Source organism: Siphateles boraxobius, unplaced genomic scaffold (genome assembly GCF_051911475.1).
Source record: "Siphateles boraxobius isolate OS27281-9 unplaced genomic scaffold, OSU_SipBor_1 22, whole genome shotgun sequence".
In the NCBI taxonomy this organism is placed as follows: domain Eukaryota; kingdom Metazoa; phylum Chordata; class Actinopteri; order Cypriniformes; family Leuciscidae; genus Siphateles; species Siphateles boraxobius.
The window spans coordinates 35,182,400-35,201,403 of NW_027508833.1; the positions used below are offsets into that span (position 1 = coordinate 35,182,400).

Here is a 19,004-nt window from a genome sequence, read left to right on the forward strand (position 1 = left end):
TTGTTTAATAAATGATTTATTGCACCATCATTAATTAAAAAAAATGAATGTGCTCTCATAATCTTTAATCAAAATAACTTCCCCTCCCCTTGAAATGATATCTCTCATCTTCTCTCACAGTGTTGGGAGTAACGCGTTACAAAAGTAATGTATCACAGTAACATATTACGTTTTGCTGTAACGCAGTAGTGTAAGGCATTACTAATCAATTTTCAGTAATATTTTACTCGGTACATGTTCGGTAAGGCTTGCGTTACAACAGACTTTTAGTTTTAATTGTAAAACAAACAAACAAACAAACAAAACAGCAAGACCGCCAGACATTACGAATGAAAGATGCAAGTAGGCTAAATTAACTGTTCGTGGTCAGTCAATAGCCGCGTGTGATGTCCAAGTCTGTAATTAAAGACTAAATGGCAGCGTCTGATATATTTGTATAGCGATTTATTTTGTACAGGAGTGCCGTGAGGTATAATTGTGCTCACGCTGGCCAGAGGAAAAGCGGCTAATGGTGAAGATGGCATGAAGACTACATTCGCGAGATGGACGTATGCGCATTAGGCTATTCGTTCTGTTTTCTTTCTAAACAGTTAGGCTATGTTTATGTGGTATTTTTCATGTTTTCATCACGCAATCATGTTTTTGATGCGGTGGTGACGCGTTCATGTAAGGGCGGCGGCGCTGCTGATAAAGCACCTAAAAGCTGTCACAAAGAACCGGCAAAAGATTTTGAAAATGTCAAATATAGCAAGGAGACATGTTGATTGTTTATTAATAGAGTCAAGTTGAAGTTGACGATGCTGACTCGCGATCTTCGCAGTAGGCTAGTGAATGCACCAGAGAGAAATGCACATTTCATTTCATAAGCAGAGAGCAGTCTGTTTTCTTTCGTTTTGAATTGTTCTGTTTACAAGTAGACATTTCAATATAGATATATTTTTCAGGTCCGTACAATTAAAACAAAACGAAATTCACTTTAAAGAAAGGCTTTGTGTGTGTAAGGTGTCTGTGAAAGTTTTAAAGCAGTCTTTTAGTGCCGCTTCAGAGCGGTCGCGTCCGTAACGGAGAACTGTCACATCTGTAACATTATTTTTTCCTCATAAATGCGAACACGAAAAATAAAATAAAATGAATATTTTATGTTCTGTGGAGATCCAACCCTTCTTCATTAGATTTGCGCAGTGTAATTCACAGAATTACAACAAAAAATTGTTGCCTCCTAAAAGTTAAAGATTTTTTTTTGTCACACATGACTGTCGATTTCCCTAATATTAAATATAAAACGCATGTGTAGACTGATATTTTTCTAATGTCTGGACTCCTTTCTGGGAGGAGACTATGGATAAACAGACGTTTCAATATTTTGGTATTAATGCATTTTCTGAGAATTTATATAATTATATAAGTTAACTGCAAGTCTGCAAATGTCATGTCCATAACGCTGGAATTCCCAAATTTTAAATAATTTATCCTCAACTAGTTTTGTGGTGTAGGTCTACATATTTTATAATGTTAAGTTAACTTCAAATAATACTAATAGTAATTTAAAGATGTGGTAGCATTGGATCTGGACGGTATGGATAACGCTGGGAGTTGGAAGGGGTGTGTCGCCATTCTGCAGGTTCGTGGATCTTAGTCTCGCGATTTCGGTTTCATATCACATATCGTTACAGCCCTGGTCATTTTAGAATGTTAAGTTCTACTTCTGTATAGTTATTTTGGTGAAAGTAACTCAAAAGTAATACAGGAGTATAACGCATTACAATTCTGAGACAGTAATATTGTAAGGTAATGAATTACTTTTAAATAACAGTAACAAGTAATATATAATGTATTACAGTTTGGAAGTAACTTGCACAACACTGTTCTCTCATGATGCGTTTCTCGTGTGAGGGCGGGACAACCTGTCACTAACAAGAGATCAACCAATAGCAAACCACAATGATCAAAACAATTCCTGATGGACAAAATCAAGTCTACCCCTACATTTCTTTCTTTTGTTTGAGAAGCCGTTTCACTTGGATATAAGACTTCCGTTTCATGCTGACTTTAAGGCCCCGATATAATAATGACAAAGATTATCTTCACTTCACTCATTCTTCACTTAGGGTAAAAAAAAGTTTGAAATACTTGAACAGCGGTATACTGTTAGCCAACATCCCAGTGTCACTCGCACTGCTTGGAGTGGCATTTAGATGAACATGTAAATGTGCAGCCAGCGCACTTTCATATCAATAACAAAATAAAAACAGCAAAAACGACACGTTGAGAAAACAGCAGTTAAGAAAGCATCTAATCATATAGCGATGTGGATACGTTTGCATGAACTTGGCAATTCCGCACTTCATTCAAGTAATTTCAAGTTTATTTAACACATTATACAATAGATTGCTTTAAAGCAAGTAGCTTTACAGTATTAAACATTAAAAACTGTGTCAGTAGCTAGGTGTCACCTATTTTTATGCACATTTTGGGATATCGCATAAAAAAAACGCTGGATGGAAACGGTAAAGTGCGCATAAATTCTAGGAGCATAAAATTCACACATAAAAAACTTGTGCGCTCAATTGAAGTGGACACATGTCTTATCCGATAAGAAGGCATGTGCATAAACTACGGTGGAAACACAATCACTCAATGTGCAACAAAATACTTTTGTGACTTTGCCTCAACAGGCTAACCAGCGGACCTATTTTATAACACAGCATCTCAAATGTTGGTTTGGTCATTCAGAAATTTCTGAGCCTAAGTCTGTCATCGGAATGATTTGGTTTAATTCCCTCCTAGAACCTTCCAACCCGAACTCACAGCAATTCGTACGTATTTTATGAGGTGGCTAATTCATACGAATTCAAACGACCTCACTCATACAAATTTGTACGCTTTTTGCTAAATCGATTCATAGGAATTCGTTCGAATGACCTACCCCTGACCCGCCCCTAAACCTAACCATCACTGACATTTAGATAAATCGTACCAATTTGTTTGAGTAAGGTCATACGAAGATAACATGACAGCGTTGCATCTGCGCGCTCTGAGACGCATAGTCATTTACAATGGAGGAAAAAATGCCACAGCAACTTCCATTTTTTATTACAGATATTTTGTGCCAATTTCCCAGGAAGTGACGATTTTGTTCTCTTGAACACATGGAATGGAAACGCTGCTTTATTCCCAAATGTTTTGTGCGATTTTCCAATTTTCACATCAGCAACTTTGGAAGGAAACATAGCTAGTGTTGCTTTCAATTAAAATTACAAATTCTATTTCTACTATAAAGCAGCTCTCCAGTGTGTTCAATGTTTTTACATCGACGGACTGAACAGAAGAAATGAACCAGAGAAGATTTCAACGTCAAAGAAGCACAACTACCTATTACATAATCAGAACAGTAATTCGAATGATAGCTTGAAGGGGTTTTTACAATGAAGCCAGAGCGAACTTTTCCAGAAAGTTGTGAACTCTCGAAACAAACTTCAAACGAACTTGAATGAGCTGATTTTGTTTGAAATGATGTCACAGCAGTTTGTACTTTGATTTCGCTTGAAGTACATCGGGGCCTTTAATAAAAGATCAACAGAAAAATGTTTACCTTCATTCATCTAGTATTTGAGACGATTTGACAGATGTTAAGGTTGTTTGCCAGAGAATTTGCAAGCTCACTTCACTTTAAACTTGCAACAAAAAAAGCTTGTTTAAAAATGGGGCAAATCTGGGGCCTCCAGAGCGGGATCAGACACCAGTAGTTTTGAATGGTTTAAACCAGCAGCTCCCTTGTTCTATGTGAATCAGAAAGACAATTAGGGGCTTATTAGACACTGGGGGAGAGGCGTACCCCTAAGAATTGGTGGGAGCAGGGGCGAACACTCGCCAACCGCAGCCTCTACGACATCTCCAGCCGAGAACAGTCCTGGCCACTGTCTCACCTAATTACGCTCGCCAGAGCGTTCTTTGTTTGCCGTTCAGCATGCCTGTCTGATTCCCTTTTCTCCCAGACCGTTCACGCCAATGTCCCTGGAAGTGTGCTAATTAGAGAAGAAATGGCCCTAGTAATTATGTCAACTCTTGTTAACAGGGATGACAATGAGCAATATTATTTTTACGCAATGTTTTGTACTGGGGGCCTTCAAAACTTCCAATTCCCATTAAATAGAAAAAATGGCCTTGCACTGGTGTTGAAGCACTCTCATGTCAAAGCCTTTCACATGTCCAGAGCAAAAGAGGGACGTTAATGGAGCAGTCGCTGGAGTGGCACAGACATGAAGTTATTGCCCTAATTAAAAGTTTGAACACTACTTCATGAACACCCTCATTGTTTCATGGAAGCTACTTTGACGAAAGATCATTGGCTGGCCAATGGGACGCAAAGCCGCACTAGCAGATACAAAAAGCAAAAGTGTTTAAAATGTACAACCCCCCCCCAAAAAATAAATAAGATGAAGCATTTTATCCGACAGTGCATGTAGGGCGAACACAACAAACTGTACTTCATTTAAACAAAAGTGAATTTTTAATAAAACAATTGCAGTTGTATTACACTGTATTAAACACAGCAGAGAGAAAAATAAATACATTTATGAACATTTATTGAATAGCACATCACTATCCTACCCTTTCTACTCAGCACCTGTCATTTAAAGAACGTTTTGAGAACATATATACAAAATATATTGATGCATTGGTGTTGTGATGTTGACCTCAAATCAGTCAAATCTTATTGAAAGCATTTAAAAGCTAATGTATCATGCTACTATTTTTTGCCTCACAAGATCACAATCAGGTGGTAGCTGTCCCGACAGGTCAGCGGTCGCCATCTGGGTCTTCACTTTTTGGGTCTCTCCAAGATGTTCAGGAATTTTCCTCTTGTCATTTCTCGGGCTGGAAAAGGGCAATAAAGTCAACAGGTTATTGCACTGTAATATGAAAGACAAAGTCTCCAAATCTTATCAGAGGCACATTAAGTAAGTTTACATGGCATATTTTAAACAGAGAAAGCTAGATCCTGAGTAATTATTGAAGTAAATATAATGTACTACATTAAAGCGTATTCTTATGGACCTATTATTTCATCTTCATTCTCAAAGCTCCATCAACATAATCTCAACACTCTCCTTATCTTTTAGGAATGGAGGTGTAACAGCCATGACCCCCCCTGTGGTCAGGCTGACACAGGCACTGATGAGCTGTTGGGTGTGTTTTTCAGGCAGGAAAATGATTGGAGTGAGGGACAGGGTAAGCGACGGTGTTGGGCGGTAGCTAATGAAATAATGTGGTGGAATTGTAATTTAGATGAGCTGCCCTGTGTGGCGTTAATGACAGGAGCAAGTGTCAGCGGATTCACCTTTAGCTTTTCATCCCTGGATTAAACATGATGCTACTTGGATTTGATTTAGAACTTCATACCATCTCTTCAAACATTTTATTTTCAAATATATATATATAAAAACATGGAGATGAAATAAGGTGATTTACACAAAACAAGTTTGGGCTGGGTAAGATTTGTTAGTGTTTTTGAAAGAAGTCTCTTATGCTCACCAAAGCTGCATTTATTTGACCAACAAAAAACAACAACTTTTATTTCTCTTAATAATTTTTAAAATGCATTTTATTTCCTGTGATGGCAAAGCTGTATTTTCAGCATCATTCCTCCAGTCTTCAGTGTAACATGATCCTTCAGATATCATTCTAATATACTGATTTGGCGCTGAAGAAACATTTCTTACTATTATCAATGTTTTATTAATTTAAAACAGAAATCTTTTGTGACCATAAATGTCTTTACTGTCACTTTTGATGCATTCTTGCTGAATAAAAGTATTAATTTCTTCTTCTTACTGCTTAAAAAAAAACTTAATGGACCTAAAATGTACTAACTCTACAACAGAAAATAACTTTTACATATAATAATGTACTTTAAAGGTATTTTAGAAATTACAAATGTATTTTAATATTCTTTTTAATTAACTTTATTTTCATCACACACACACACACACACACACACACACACACACACACACACACACACACACACACACACACACACACACACACACACACACACACACACACACACACACACACACACACACACACACACACACACACACACACACAGTAACATGGTGTGTGTCATAACCAGTTTACAAGAGTTGAATGAAGCTTAACTAACTAGACAAACAGAACAAGCATACTACAACAATACATCTCACATTAAAAGCGCATTGTACATCAAAAGTTAAAATACACAGGAATAAAGAGCAGTTTGATTATTTCTATTTTCCTTGGCATAGGTTCAATAGACAATTGACTGCCATTAGATTCCAGGAAAAACTATGAGTAAAGCCTGAAAGTCAACTTAATCTTCAGTATATTAATACAACAGATATCAACATTATAATTGAAAAACATTGAGCATTATAAGATATTAGTCATTAACCATCCAAATGCAGTGTCAATGAGACAGATTAGTGCCTCAAGTACTTTCCATAAGTATATGTGTGTCTTAATCCCAGGTTTAATGTCAATGATAGGGTAACGTTTTGTTAAATGGGTCACTGGTTTCTGGATGGTCCACAAACAGAGGGAAAGAGCTTCGTCATAGCTGAACTAACAACCATACTCTAACTCTTACTACCCCTCTCCCAATCTCCCTCACATGTTCAGTCAAAAACAATACAGGAGTCTGTCTGGCCAAGCATTCTCCCATGAGACCCCTTCACCAGAGTGCACCCCTCTGATCCACTCATTAATTAGATTTCCATTTATCCTCAATTCCCGTCAGAGCAGAAGAGAAATGATTTGCATTGAGTGAGTTAGATTAAAAAGGGGAGTGCAGAGGATCCTGCCAGCAAGCCTTGCTCAAACACACACACACACACACAGAGACAAGTATGTGCATTTACACACACACACACACACACACACACACACACACACACACACACACACACACACACACACACACACACACACACACACACACACACACACACACACACACACACACACACACACACACACACACACACACACACACACACACACACACACACACACACACACACACACACACACACACACACACACACACACAAAGCTGGTGCTGTCACTGGACGGGGCATATCAATACTGATTAGCAAGAGTTAGAGATTTGTTTAGTTGATTAGAAAGGTCAATTACTAATTCTGTACTTAGTTAATCAGCAGCTTGTTACCGGTGACATCCATACTAAATGGCATATTATGGATTCCAGAGGCCAGATTATCTTCTTGATGGTATATGTACACTTGTTCATATCTGAATGAAGCAAATATGCTTCACAATGAGTTAATAGGCAAAATAATGGTGACACAAATAATCCGATATATATGCAAAATCAAAGTGATACAAACGGTTATGTAATGATTGGTTATTTTATAACCTATATATATATATATATACACCCACATCTGTAATTTATTCATCATGATATTATGCTAATATCATATTCATAATATAATACATACATGCATGCACGCACGTACACACGCGCACACACACACACACAAACACATATATATGTTATACATTTACAATAGATTATTGCATTTATATATATAAAATAATATATGCATTTGTCTGCATACGACACATTAAATGAAATATGATCATGTTACCATTAAACTTTTTTTTCTTTCCAAATTAATACAGTTTAAGTCATTGATGGCCTTTTATCTTGGGAATCTTTTAGAGGCCAATAAAGCACATCTGGAGACAAGACGGCCTGTTTTTAACCCCGAGAAAATGAATTCCTGGACCTTAAACTGAATTTTCTCCAAAACCTGACTGCCCCAATTCACTTTCATTAGAAGTCAAACACACTAATCGTGCCCCTGTTGCACATCTGAAACTGCCACTTGGCTATTACGGGGAGTAATCTTTATTTAATAGATTTAACATCCATTCTCACTGCCTAAGCCTCATGGGACGGGGGAGGACAGACACACGCTCGCACACAGACCCACCCTCTCGTCCCGCGTTGGAACACATACACCTGATGCTCATGTTTGTGTTCAAAATTCAATTACCTACTTATTGATACTTCACAGAGATATTTAAGATGCAGACATGGTGAGTGATTTCCCAAGGGAGCCACTGCTTCCTCTTAATGTCCCAGCCGAGAGCTCCCCTCTTCTCACCCCTCCCTCCAGCCGCTTGACACCACGAATCATTACACACACACACACACACACGCACTCACGCACACTGCCAGCCCTGCCACAGCCTATCCCTGTTCAAGAGGTGTCCTTATTAATAGGCAATCAGTCAAAATTCATTCATTAAAAACCCTAAAAGGTTTCACACAGGCGCTATGATTAGCTGGGAAAGAAAATCCAATGAATTCCTAATGTATTTATGGAAATAAGGTGTCATTTCCGATCTGTTGACAGAGGTGGTGGCTAGGACAGAGAAGGGAGAGCGATTTAGATGAATTCCCTCTACTTTCCCTCTTTAAATTCTAAGCCGCGTTCGGGTGTATCTGTGCAGTCGAACAGTCTGAATGATGTCATAGCATGTCAGGGTCAAAGTGAATTAATTAATGCACTGCAAAAAATGCTTTTCTTACTCTGTATTTTTGACTTGTATTGCAGTGCGAATATTTAAACATTCTTAAATTAAGATAAATTTACTTGAGGCAAAATTTCTTAAAGCATTAGCTCACCCAAAAAATTAAAAAGGTCATTAATTACTCACCCTCATGTTGTTTTAAATCCCTAAGACTGTCGTTCATGTTCTAAACACAAATGAAGATATTTTTTAGGAACTCTGAGAGATTTCTATCCCTCCAATGACAGTCCATGCAACTATCACTTTTTCGCTTCAAAAATGTCATAGAGAGATCGTAAAACTGATTCTTATGAATCAAATGGTTTAGTCCAAATTTTTGTAGAGATGTGGTTGCTTTTTATGATGAACAGATTGAATTTAGGTTATTCACATATAAAAATTGATCAGCGAACATAAACAGAAGCTCAACCGAACCTGCTTGATGCACAAGAAAAAAAACTTCTATCTTGCAGCTTTTTGCAGAAGCTCAAACTTGCTTTATAGCACGTGAGAAAGAACCTCATTGGTTCTTGCACGTCAAGCGAATATGCTTGAGCTTCCGTTTATCATAACTGGTGTGCGAGTTGATGAATGTTTAAATGTGAATAAACGCCTAAATTCAATCTGTTCATCATATAAAGCAATCATGTCAAAAAATCTGCTCAATTCAAATGGATTAGTTTTACGATCTTGTTAACGCATCAAAGCAGTGGTTGCGTGGACTGTCAATGGAGGAACAGAAATATCTCAGGCTTCATTGAAATATCTTAATTTGTGTTTCCAAGATATACGAAAGTCTTACAGGTTTGGAACGACATGAGTAAATGGTAACAGTATTTAAATTTTTGGGTGAAGTGTTTTCTGAAATAAATTATCGAAATTAAGTGAGTATGTACTTAAAACAAGAAAAAAATCTGCCAATGGGGTAAGAAAAATCAACATAATTCAAAGTGGAATCAAGTTATTTTTCTTACCCCATATGTACTTGTTTTAAGATTTAAGTCACTTTTTTTAAGAAAACAAGGCTACATCTTTTCATTTTGCTTCTCAAGCAAATGTATCTTGATTTAAGAATGTTTAGGTATTTTTACTTAAACATTTGCAGTGTGAAGTTAAAGGTTATATTTTGAATGATACCGCAAACATTCCCTGCTTCATTCTGCCACTCTATCAGCCATAAAGATGCAGGAAGCGAGCAGGACTGTGTGAGGGGAGGGGAAGATGAGAGGACAGGAAGACAGAGGAGAGTAAAGTCGAGGAGAGCTTTCCCCCAGCTCAGCCCGTCATCTAGCAGCACTTCATAACTGCTTGCCCCTGCGGTCGGGTGTCTCTGATGGATTGATGGAAGCACATTACTAGGGTAGGGTAGCATCACTGCAATCATATTCAGCGACACACTCCGCTTAATAGAGAAGAGATTGATCTAGGGGAGGAGGCAGTGAACATTGGGGCCATTAGCGCTGGACGGGCCTGACCTTCATACTGGGTGCAAGAACAGATTGAACAGCAGGAGGTTCTTGTTATGTTGCAAGCCAGAGTTTTGTTCCTGCCTGAATCTTTAATATTTATCAAATGCGTCTGGAGCACCACATATGGGTCAACAATATGACAACCAGTTTTTGAGTGAGGATCAATTAATTTGTTCAAAAATACATAAAAAAATGCAATTCATGCACACAATCCACTTGAATATACCGCCTCTGAGGGTATTTTTAATTTCTGTATTAAAATTAAACATTTTTGGAGGTAAGGAGGACAAACTGTTGATAGGAGATTGGTAAACTCCCCTGAATTTTTTCCATATTCTTGTTATTTTTTCTTATGAAAAACATGTTAACCAAATGTCTTTACTGCGAATTAATATTTTAAAAAGTTTTGTCCACCAAATCAATGTTGCAGCCAACATGCAGAGAAAAAAAACAGGAAATGATATCATAGAGAGGACGCCTGTAGACACGAGTGCATGTCAAGGTCAATAAGTCTCTAAAATATCAGATAATTTAACCTGTTTATTACAAGGCAGGTTGTAAAATGTCATGTGGTGAGACTCCTCAAAAACATATATAATTAATAATGAATTAATATTTCATGATATTTGTTACACACGCACGTTATATATTTACGATAGATTATTGCATTTATATATATATAAAATAATATATATGCATTGGTATGCATACGACACATTAAATGAAATATGATCAATTATGTTACCATTAAGCTTAAAAAAAAGAAGCTTTTTACTTGATTGTTACACCACATGAAATTTCTAGTCATTTTGAGAAATTTCTTGGTATACAAAATAGATCCTATGAAACCAACATGAATATAAACAGTACATTTTTTAAAAACTTGCCACATGTGTTTAAGCTTGATTTTTAAAAAGGATTTTTCTTTTCTTTATTGTAGACACACTTTATTGTCATTGAGCCATTATGCTCCTACCGTAGCATCTGTAATAAATCATGCTTTATGTCTGGGGAAACATTAGACTAACAAATTACTAAATTTTCTGAAGAAAATTTGAGTGGCACTTGACTGTACAAAACATGCCGCCATGACTAGAATGGTTGCCAGTGTTTTTAAAAGGTTTTTAGTAGTCCTAAATCGGATCACTTATAAAAGTAATAGCCCACCTCTCCTCAACAAGCTGCACAATCTGAGGTATTATTCATGTTTAATCCTCAGGGTTAGGGAGTTTTGAAAACCCCTTACAGGGCATTATTAATGCATTTTATGCATTCCTACTTTCCTGCTGGTTATTTTGGTTCAAAACACTTGTTATACCTACACAATATTTCCAAATCATTTACCACCCCGTTTAAAAAAAAACAAAAAAACACCCCCACAATAACTCAAGTAGAAACAAGTGTGTTACGTCATCTGTGCAAGCCGCCGCAGTGGAATCAGAGATATCATCAGCATCGCCTCAGGCCTGGCTGTCCCAGAGGAGCACTCTCCATTCAATTACCTTCAATAACAGTACTTATCAGTGTAGTGACTGGTCCTGTGGGAGCGGATGGGCCTGATGACCATGCTCAGCAGCCCCCCGACAGCAGCATTCATCACGGCCTGGAGCAGATGGGTACTGGTGGGGGGGCTGGAGGGGTAGGCACGTGTCAGGCCCTCCCACAATCACCCTGATCAGCGTCACTCATCTAGAAGAGGAGGGGTAAACGTCCCCGAGGAGACTGGTGTGGCACATGTCACGCTCACACACACAAATAAATACACATGCATATGATATCCTTATCAGCCTATGGTCGCACCCCCAAAAGGTTTACGCATCCCTCATGTAGCAGTTACAGATGAGAAAATGGGCTGATCCACTAAACACCAAGCTATTAAAGTACTTAGTATCCACTTATTTATACGTTTTAAGCTTAATATAAGTCCATGATTAATCAAAGCTTAATATATGCTGCCGTTATTCATATTTTTCCACCCCAAACATATACGGCTATTGCATCTAAAGGTTGGGCATCTGCATGTGCCGGAGCCGAAAAACTAAATAAATATATAAAACAAATGTGTGGCTGATAACCTTGCCTTTGGGGTGAGCTTTCACTGCCTGATTGCATTATCCCCATTAACTAGATCACGACTTTAATGGCCGTCAAGCCAAAGGTGCAGTAAATCTTCCTCCTCCTCCACACCCTCCCGTCTCCTAACACTACCTCTCGTCAGCTTGTTTGAAGGTGCTGAAGAGAGAAAGAAACATGATGAAAAAGTAGCTCAGATTTACAATGCTTCCCCTGACAGCTAGGAGAAGGAAGAAAATTAAACCACACCGCATTAAAAGGCGCTGCGTTAAATGCTGCTCTGAGCCGAATGATAATCATAATTTCATATCTGTCTGCTCAGAGTAGGAGGCATTACATACGAGTACGCTTATTCACAATATCTTTGTGTTATTGAAATATAGAATATTGAAATGATGAGGAACAATATAATGAATTCATGCAAGCACAGAGCGGAGCTTAGTTCCCTGACATTCATGTTGTTACACAGAAGTGTACAGAAGGGTCCAAACGCCTGAGACCTTATTGTGAAGCTGACATTTTTTCCATTTAAACAAGAAAAAAAAAAAAGAAAAAAAAGGATTTTGAAATTTGTAATACAAGGAAACATTATAATGTACACAACTGTTCAAACTGTTTTGGGTTGGTACAATTTTTGTTTTTGAAAGAAGCCTCTTATGATCACCAAAGCTGCATTTGTTTGATGATAATATAGTAAAAACAGTAATATTGTGATATACTATGACAATTAAAAATAATAGAAATTTTTAATTTTTAAAAACTTTAATTTGTTCCATTTTCAGCAGTCACTACTCCAGTCTTTAATGTCACATGATCCTTCAGAAATCATTCTAATATGCTGATTTGCAGCTCAAGAAACACTTAAACAATATTGAAAACCATTGTGCTGCTTAATATCTTTGTGGAAACTGTGATACATTTTAGGATTTTTTGATGAATAGAAAGTTCTATTTGAAATGGAAATCTTTTGTAAAATTGAAAATGTCTTTACTTTTACTTTAGATCAAAATAATGCATCCTTGCTGACTGAAAGTATTCATTTCTTGAACTTCTTCAACTTTGGAACGGGTAAAAAGAATATGAAATATTTCAGATTGAATGCCTTTGTACCGACGGTCAGATTTTCTTTCTTACACTGAATAACAAGACGCCCTTTGAAACATGAAAATTAAATGTTCCAAAAACTTGTGGAGTTTATGCAGCTGACTATTTTCTATTATTTCGCTCAATAGCATAGAGCTGTGACAAATTATGTTTGGCATAATCTTGGTTGAATGAGCCTACTTTAATCATGCGTTTTGATGGAGATTTGAAAAATCACCAGTGAACTCACAAGGAGACCTCTCATCACTTCACCAGTATATTCTCCACATTACAGCACCAAGTTTGACCAGAGACTTAAGTAACCAGTGTGGGTATAGCCAAAGATATCTAAGAAACAAATGTTTAAACAAATTCACACTAAATCACAGTTTTGTCACGCACAGGTTATATATTAGATGGAGAGGACCTGCTTCCAGCATTGGAAAATAATTTTCTTACTCCTGTTACAAAGAATAAATGTCCTGAAGTATGTTGCATTCCTACAGAAGTCACCATGAAAAAGCAGAGGACAAAATGACAGGAGGGTGGAGACATCTAGGTTGACTTATTACACTGCTAGGAAGCCTACTGAGTGTGAAGTCAAACATATTAAATGGAGGCAGAAAAGACTCCGGTTATGCCTTTCTATTTGCCTAAATCCAAAAGTGGGATATTAACCCCAAAAAATATGCATTTAGACAGCATTAATGAACTTTCACAGAAATAAAAAAAAAATGCTATGGGATACTCTAAACATTAAATGATAAACCATGAAATGATGCATTAAAAATATCCACAAAATAATAGAACTTATGCTTGGTCTCATAAATATTCAGTGAAAAAAAAAACAGAGGAAAGTATATTAATATATAACATTATGTTATTATTTTATGCACCATTTACAACCAAAGACATAAAGATAAGTAATATGGAGATCCTCTTCAATCAAATGTAATAGAATAATTAATGAATAAGTCAAATAGTTTTTGAAGATTCAGAATAAATAAATGTGTTCAAAATTGACCCTTTTTATGTTTCTGGGACTCTCAGAAGAAGCGGAAGTTATAGTTAAGTAAGAGATTGATTACAGCAGTTAAAAGAGAGAAAGATGTCAAATTTACCATCTCTCCCTCAGCTGTTGTATTAGAAACACCCTCGCAGCAGCGGTAATTTGTTTTTTTGTCATTTACTGACAAGGTAATATAACACAATGTATAGCGTTATAAAAATGAAAATATGAAAAACTTTACTAGATATGTGAAAAATATTAATCATAGTCTGTGAAAAGGGTCCATAAATGGGTAAAGTTTAAACTTTTGACTTTGAGATTTTACCTGAACTCACCCTACGTTTCTCATTGAAAGGAAATCTTGTTGGACGTTTTTGAACATGCCGCACAAAAAGTCAAAATTGTGAGATGGAATGTAATATATTTGAAACAAGTGTTTACAAATGGTTTGCAGTAGTCACTTTCAAATTGTGCAAGATCTGTACATCTGATGCCCATTTTCATTTGTAAAAATCATGAAAACACTTATCTTTCCTGTAATCCTGCCAGTATGGATTAAGACTACATCTAGCAATTCTGGGAAATAACATTCAGAGCCACTAGGCAACAAGCCAGTTCTGTTTAAATATAGAGAGCTGATTTATTGGTGACTTATCAAATAAAATAAACAAATAACAAAAATATCTTTGCATAATGATGCAAATCATTTTTCAGGTAGGTTTCAAATAGTTTTACATTCTATCTAGATTATTTATAATAGTTTATGTTTTAAAGAACCTGTATAATAAATCTAACAGCAGGGGGAAACTGCTTTTCGATTGACTACACTCCTGGGCAAAAGAAAAATGGGCCAAGCCAAAAATGGCAAATTATTTAAAGGTCTTCACCATTTTAATCACAAATAAGTGGTCAGGAAATAAGTATTACACAAATACTGTTGATAAAGTAGCTTAGGACAGAATAGCTTTCCCCTTTATTTTCTTTAAAAGTTTAAAGGGGTCCTTGATTTGTGATTTCACTTAACTTTAGTTATTGTGAAATGTTGCTGTTTGAGCATAAACAACATCTGCAAAGTTACGACGGTCAAAGTTCAATGCAAAGGGAGATATTTTCTTTTACAGAAATCGCTTTTTAAAGACTACAACAAACGGCTGGTAGGAACTACAACAAGCTTCTTCCCGGGTTAGTAACATCATGAACCCTAAAATGTACATAAACCTGGCCCCGGGAACAAGCAACAAAGGGTGTGAGGCCGTGTTGGGCTGCTTTAGAAAAGAGGAAGAGTTGTTGTTGCTGTATTTTACACCTCGGAAAAAGTTTGTCCTAAGGCTGACGAACTTAGAGAGGTTAAAATGTATTTTTAACACTGTTCCTGAACATTATAATCTCAAAGTTTGTCTGTCGCTGCACATTTTACAGAGAACTGCTTCCAGTAGAGAGTACAATGCAGGCTACATGCACTAAAGCTTCTCCTGAAAGACGTAGCCATTCCCAATCTGTTGTTTATGGATCGCAACTTGTGTGTCTTATTATTTGTAGTTGTGTTTTCTATTAACAGTTAAAATTATAAGTTTTATGTAGTTGCTTTGATAGCTATTATGTAAAGCTTTGCGTCCTGTAGCCTGCTAATTAACATTACAGTATTGATCTAGTGTTTACTTTAGCTTTTGTAAGCTCATGCTTTTGTTAAATCGCCCCTTAGGAAAATTATCCATGATTTTGTGATTGAGTACTCTTTGTTTTACCATAGCTTTCCGACAAATATGATTAAATGGTGGAAAACATCGTATCCATAAGAAAACTAAAAAAAAAAAACATTCCACTCTGAAACGTCCTGTGAAATTCGTGCTTGATATCCGTTCAGCACAATCCTCTTGTTCGTTATCATTGTCAGACTCTGAATCGTGCTCGAAATAGTTTGAAATTGATGCCATCGTTAATATTTACATCTGAGTAGAGCTTGTGGTTATGAAGGTGCGTGGCATTTCCCGGACACGCGTTAATCGCTGCCAATCACAACACACTGGGGCGAGCTAACCAATCACAGCACATTTCATATTACAGAAGGAGGGGCTTAATCGAAAATAACGCGTTCAAACAGACTGGGTAGACAGGAGCAGTAATAATGTAAAATATGTGAAAAATAATATGTGTTTTGAACAATCAAGCATGAAAACATATTCTAGTACACCCCAAAACAAAATCATAATAGGACCCCTATAAGCCGTGTGGGTAAAATTGCAAGACAACTTTTTGCAGGAAAAAGAGTCTGTGTTGTTCCACTCAATGTTGATGGGTTCGTTCAAACAGTCCATGAGTAGTTGAAAAAAATGTCTCCCAGTTAGTTTGAGTTTAATGTGAGACCAAATATTCACTTTAGGGATCAAATCTGGAATCTGGCCACGCTAAAACATGAGCCTGATGGACTTCTTGGTTGTCTTGGCAATTTGGGCAGGAGCATTGTCTTGTTAAAAAAATAACATCTGATCATTCCTCTTTGGATAACTTTTCAAGCGTGGGAAGAAAGGCATTTTGCAACATTGGAGTACAGCCAAAGCATTAAATGACTTTTCACAGTGAAGAAGCTCCCAATACCAGCACTTAAAACATCTCCCACATAATGACAGTTCTTCCTCCATGCTTTACTGTGGTAGGGATGCATTTATATTTCTTACCAGATTTTCTTAGACACCGCTCTGGAGCATCACCATGCAACTCATGTTTCATTGTGATTCACTCCAAACAACTCTGCTGAACCACTCGGAATCAAACTTCCCATATTCTGACAAAAACGTCATTCTGTCTTTGATGTTTTTCTGAGGCAGCAATGGATTTTTAAGCAGTGATCTTGATTACATTTTGATAGTTTCCTGACCAATAATTTGAGGTTAAAGTGTAGATGTGTAAAATGTCTCAATATGTGACAGTTGCTTTTGCATTTGTGAATGATTTTTCCCCTCTTTGCTAATAATGCCATCTAGTGGAGGCTTTACAAAGTCACATAAATGGTGCACTGATGCACTGACTGTTTGTAACTAAGGTCACGATTAGACTTTAGTTCAACAAGGGCATTTAAGTAGCTTTTATAAACGTGCCTTAGAAAAAAAACTATACTGGTGTGCACCTTGAGACAAAACAATGGCAGTGAAAAATTAAGACATGTCAGTACCGGTTGCTTTCTGTTAAAACAGCTCAAACATACATTTTAGTCTGGAACTAGGCTTAAGCCTAGTCTGTGAAAGCAGAGGTAAGATTACTTACACTCCTCCAAGCCCAACTGATAAGCCAGATTCTGCAGTCCCTTCACCTTCTCCATCAGATTTGCCGTGGTCAAACTTCCTAATTCTAAAACAAAACAAGACCAATCACATCTAGTCTGTATTGAACTATGACAATGCCAGAACAAATAAGTTCATAAAAATGAAAGAAAAAAAGTTTTTTTTTAATTCACATTGCTATTTATCTAAATATTAGCAAGCACTTTAACTGAAGCACGCATCAGTCACATGGGACCATAACAATAAAATGCTAACTGATGCATCAAGGCTCAATGTTAATTTGTTTTAATTAATGGAAAAGGCAGCAGACCTTTCAACATTTCAATATCTTCTGACTCCAGTTCAGCCATCCATTTGGGTGGAGAATTTGTGATAGGCTGGAATAACAAACAAAAGTCTTAAATTCATCTCTCATGTTTGAAAATAATTTATTATGATTAGATTATTATTTTATTTTTTTACTCACATTTTTGAAGGATGCAGCAAATTCTGATACACCCGGTACTGTTAAAATATCAAAGGAGTACATGGGACTTTCAAACAACATTCAGATACATAAAAAAAAACTACTGTAATAATCTAATACTCTTAGTGTATTTCAACCAATGTAAACTTGGGTCATATGTGAAAACATCTGTGAATGTGACATTTAAAGTACTATTCAATAACATTAGACAATCAAACTTACACTGCTCTGGCCACAGGTCAGGTGAAGCCCGGTCAAGTTTTTCAAAACTCAGCAGAGAGGACTCAAAGTCCTCACCTATATATATACAAATATAAAACCAATCATACTCTTTATTACAACACTGGTTCAGAAAAAAAATCAATAAGTTAAGCATTCATTAAAATAGAACAACAGATATTATTAAATTAACACAGGTGAGTTTAAATGCTGCGACTTTGGGAAGAGAAATCCTCACATGTTATTCAGGATATAATATTTACTAAGTATTATTATGACAGATCACACTGGAGGGGGAGCTTAAGTTATGATTACTCAGTAGTGCATTATTGTTATCAAGCTGAACTAGCAGCATTGAATAGCAATGCTTAACAAAAATATACCAAAACACATATTTAAAAAATAGATGCAAGATACAAAAAAGTTTTCTTCGCGTAACCGCTGCACAATTATATTCGTAATTATTTAATACAGTAACTGAAGTCGCTTACACGTACCTTGCTAATGATTGACTCTATACAATTTTATCACGCTATTCCGAGGTAAAAGCCTATTTTAAAACTCAATTCATTAATTCTTTAAGAGGATATGCTGAACAGCATAACGATTTAACTGGTCCGTTGCATGACTACATTAACAACTAATGCTACCAGGGAAAAGAAGAATTAAAATTTACCTCCATTCGGAGACGCCATCTTGACAACAACACACGTGATTTGAGGCAACCAATGACTGAAGGCAGTCGATATCTGTAGCCCCACCCTCTCGTGTTGTGCTCTGTCGCAACCATTGACGGAGAAATTGAATCATTGGTAAACATC

General features: G+C 36.7%; 1 protein-coding gene across 1 annotated transcript; it reads right to left on the reverse strand.

The window, feature by feature from the left end:
* Window positions 1–4,487: 4,487 nt before the first annotated feature.
* On the reverse strand, window positions 4,488–18,920 carry lin52 (lin-52 DREAM MuvB core complex component). Its single transcript, XM_077239955.1, has 6 exons — window positions 18,860–18,920; window positions 18,187–18,261; window positions 17,965–18,002; window positions 17,809–17,875; window positions 17,482–17,565; window positions 4,488–4,878 (listed from the first exon to the last, which is right to left on the reverse strand). Exons 1-6 carry the CDS (start codon window positions 18,876–18,878, stop codon window positions 4,823–4,825), a joined length of 339 nt encoding a protein of 112 aa, XP_077096070.1. The 5' UTR covers window positions 18,879–18,920; the 3' UTR covers window positions 4,488–4,822.
* Window positions 18,921–19,004: the final 84 nt, after the last annotated feature.

Bases quoted from the DNA above. Each gene is read 5' to 3' on its own strand.
- lin52 (XM_077239955.1), bottom strand. The intron at 18,003-18,186 runs GTAAGTTTGATT...ATATTTTAACAG, and splicing joins TGACCTGTGGCCAGAGCAGT to TACCGGGTGTATCAGAATTT. The intron at 17,566-17,808 runs GTCTGCTGCCTT...GTTTTGTTTTAG, and splicing joins AGATATTGAAATGTTGAAAG to AATTAGGAAGTTTGACCACG.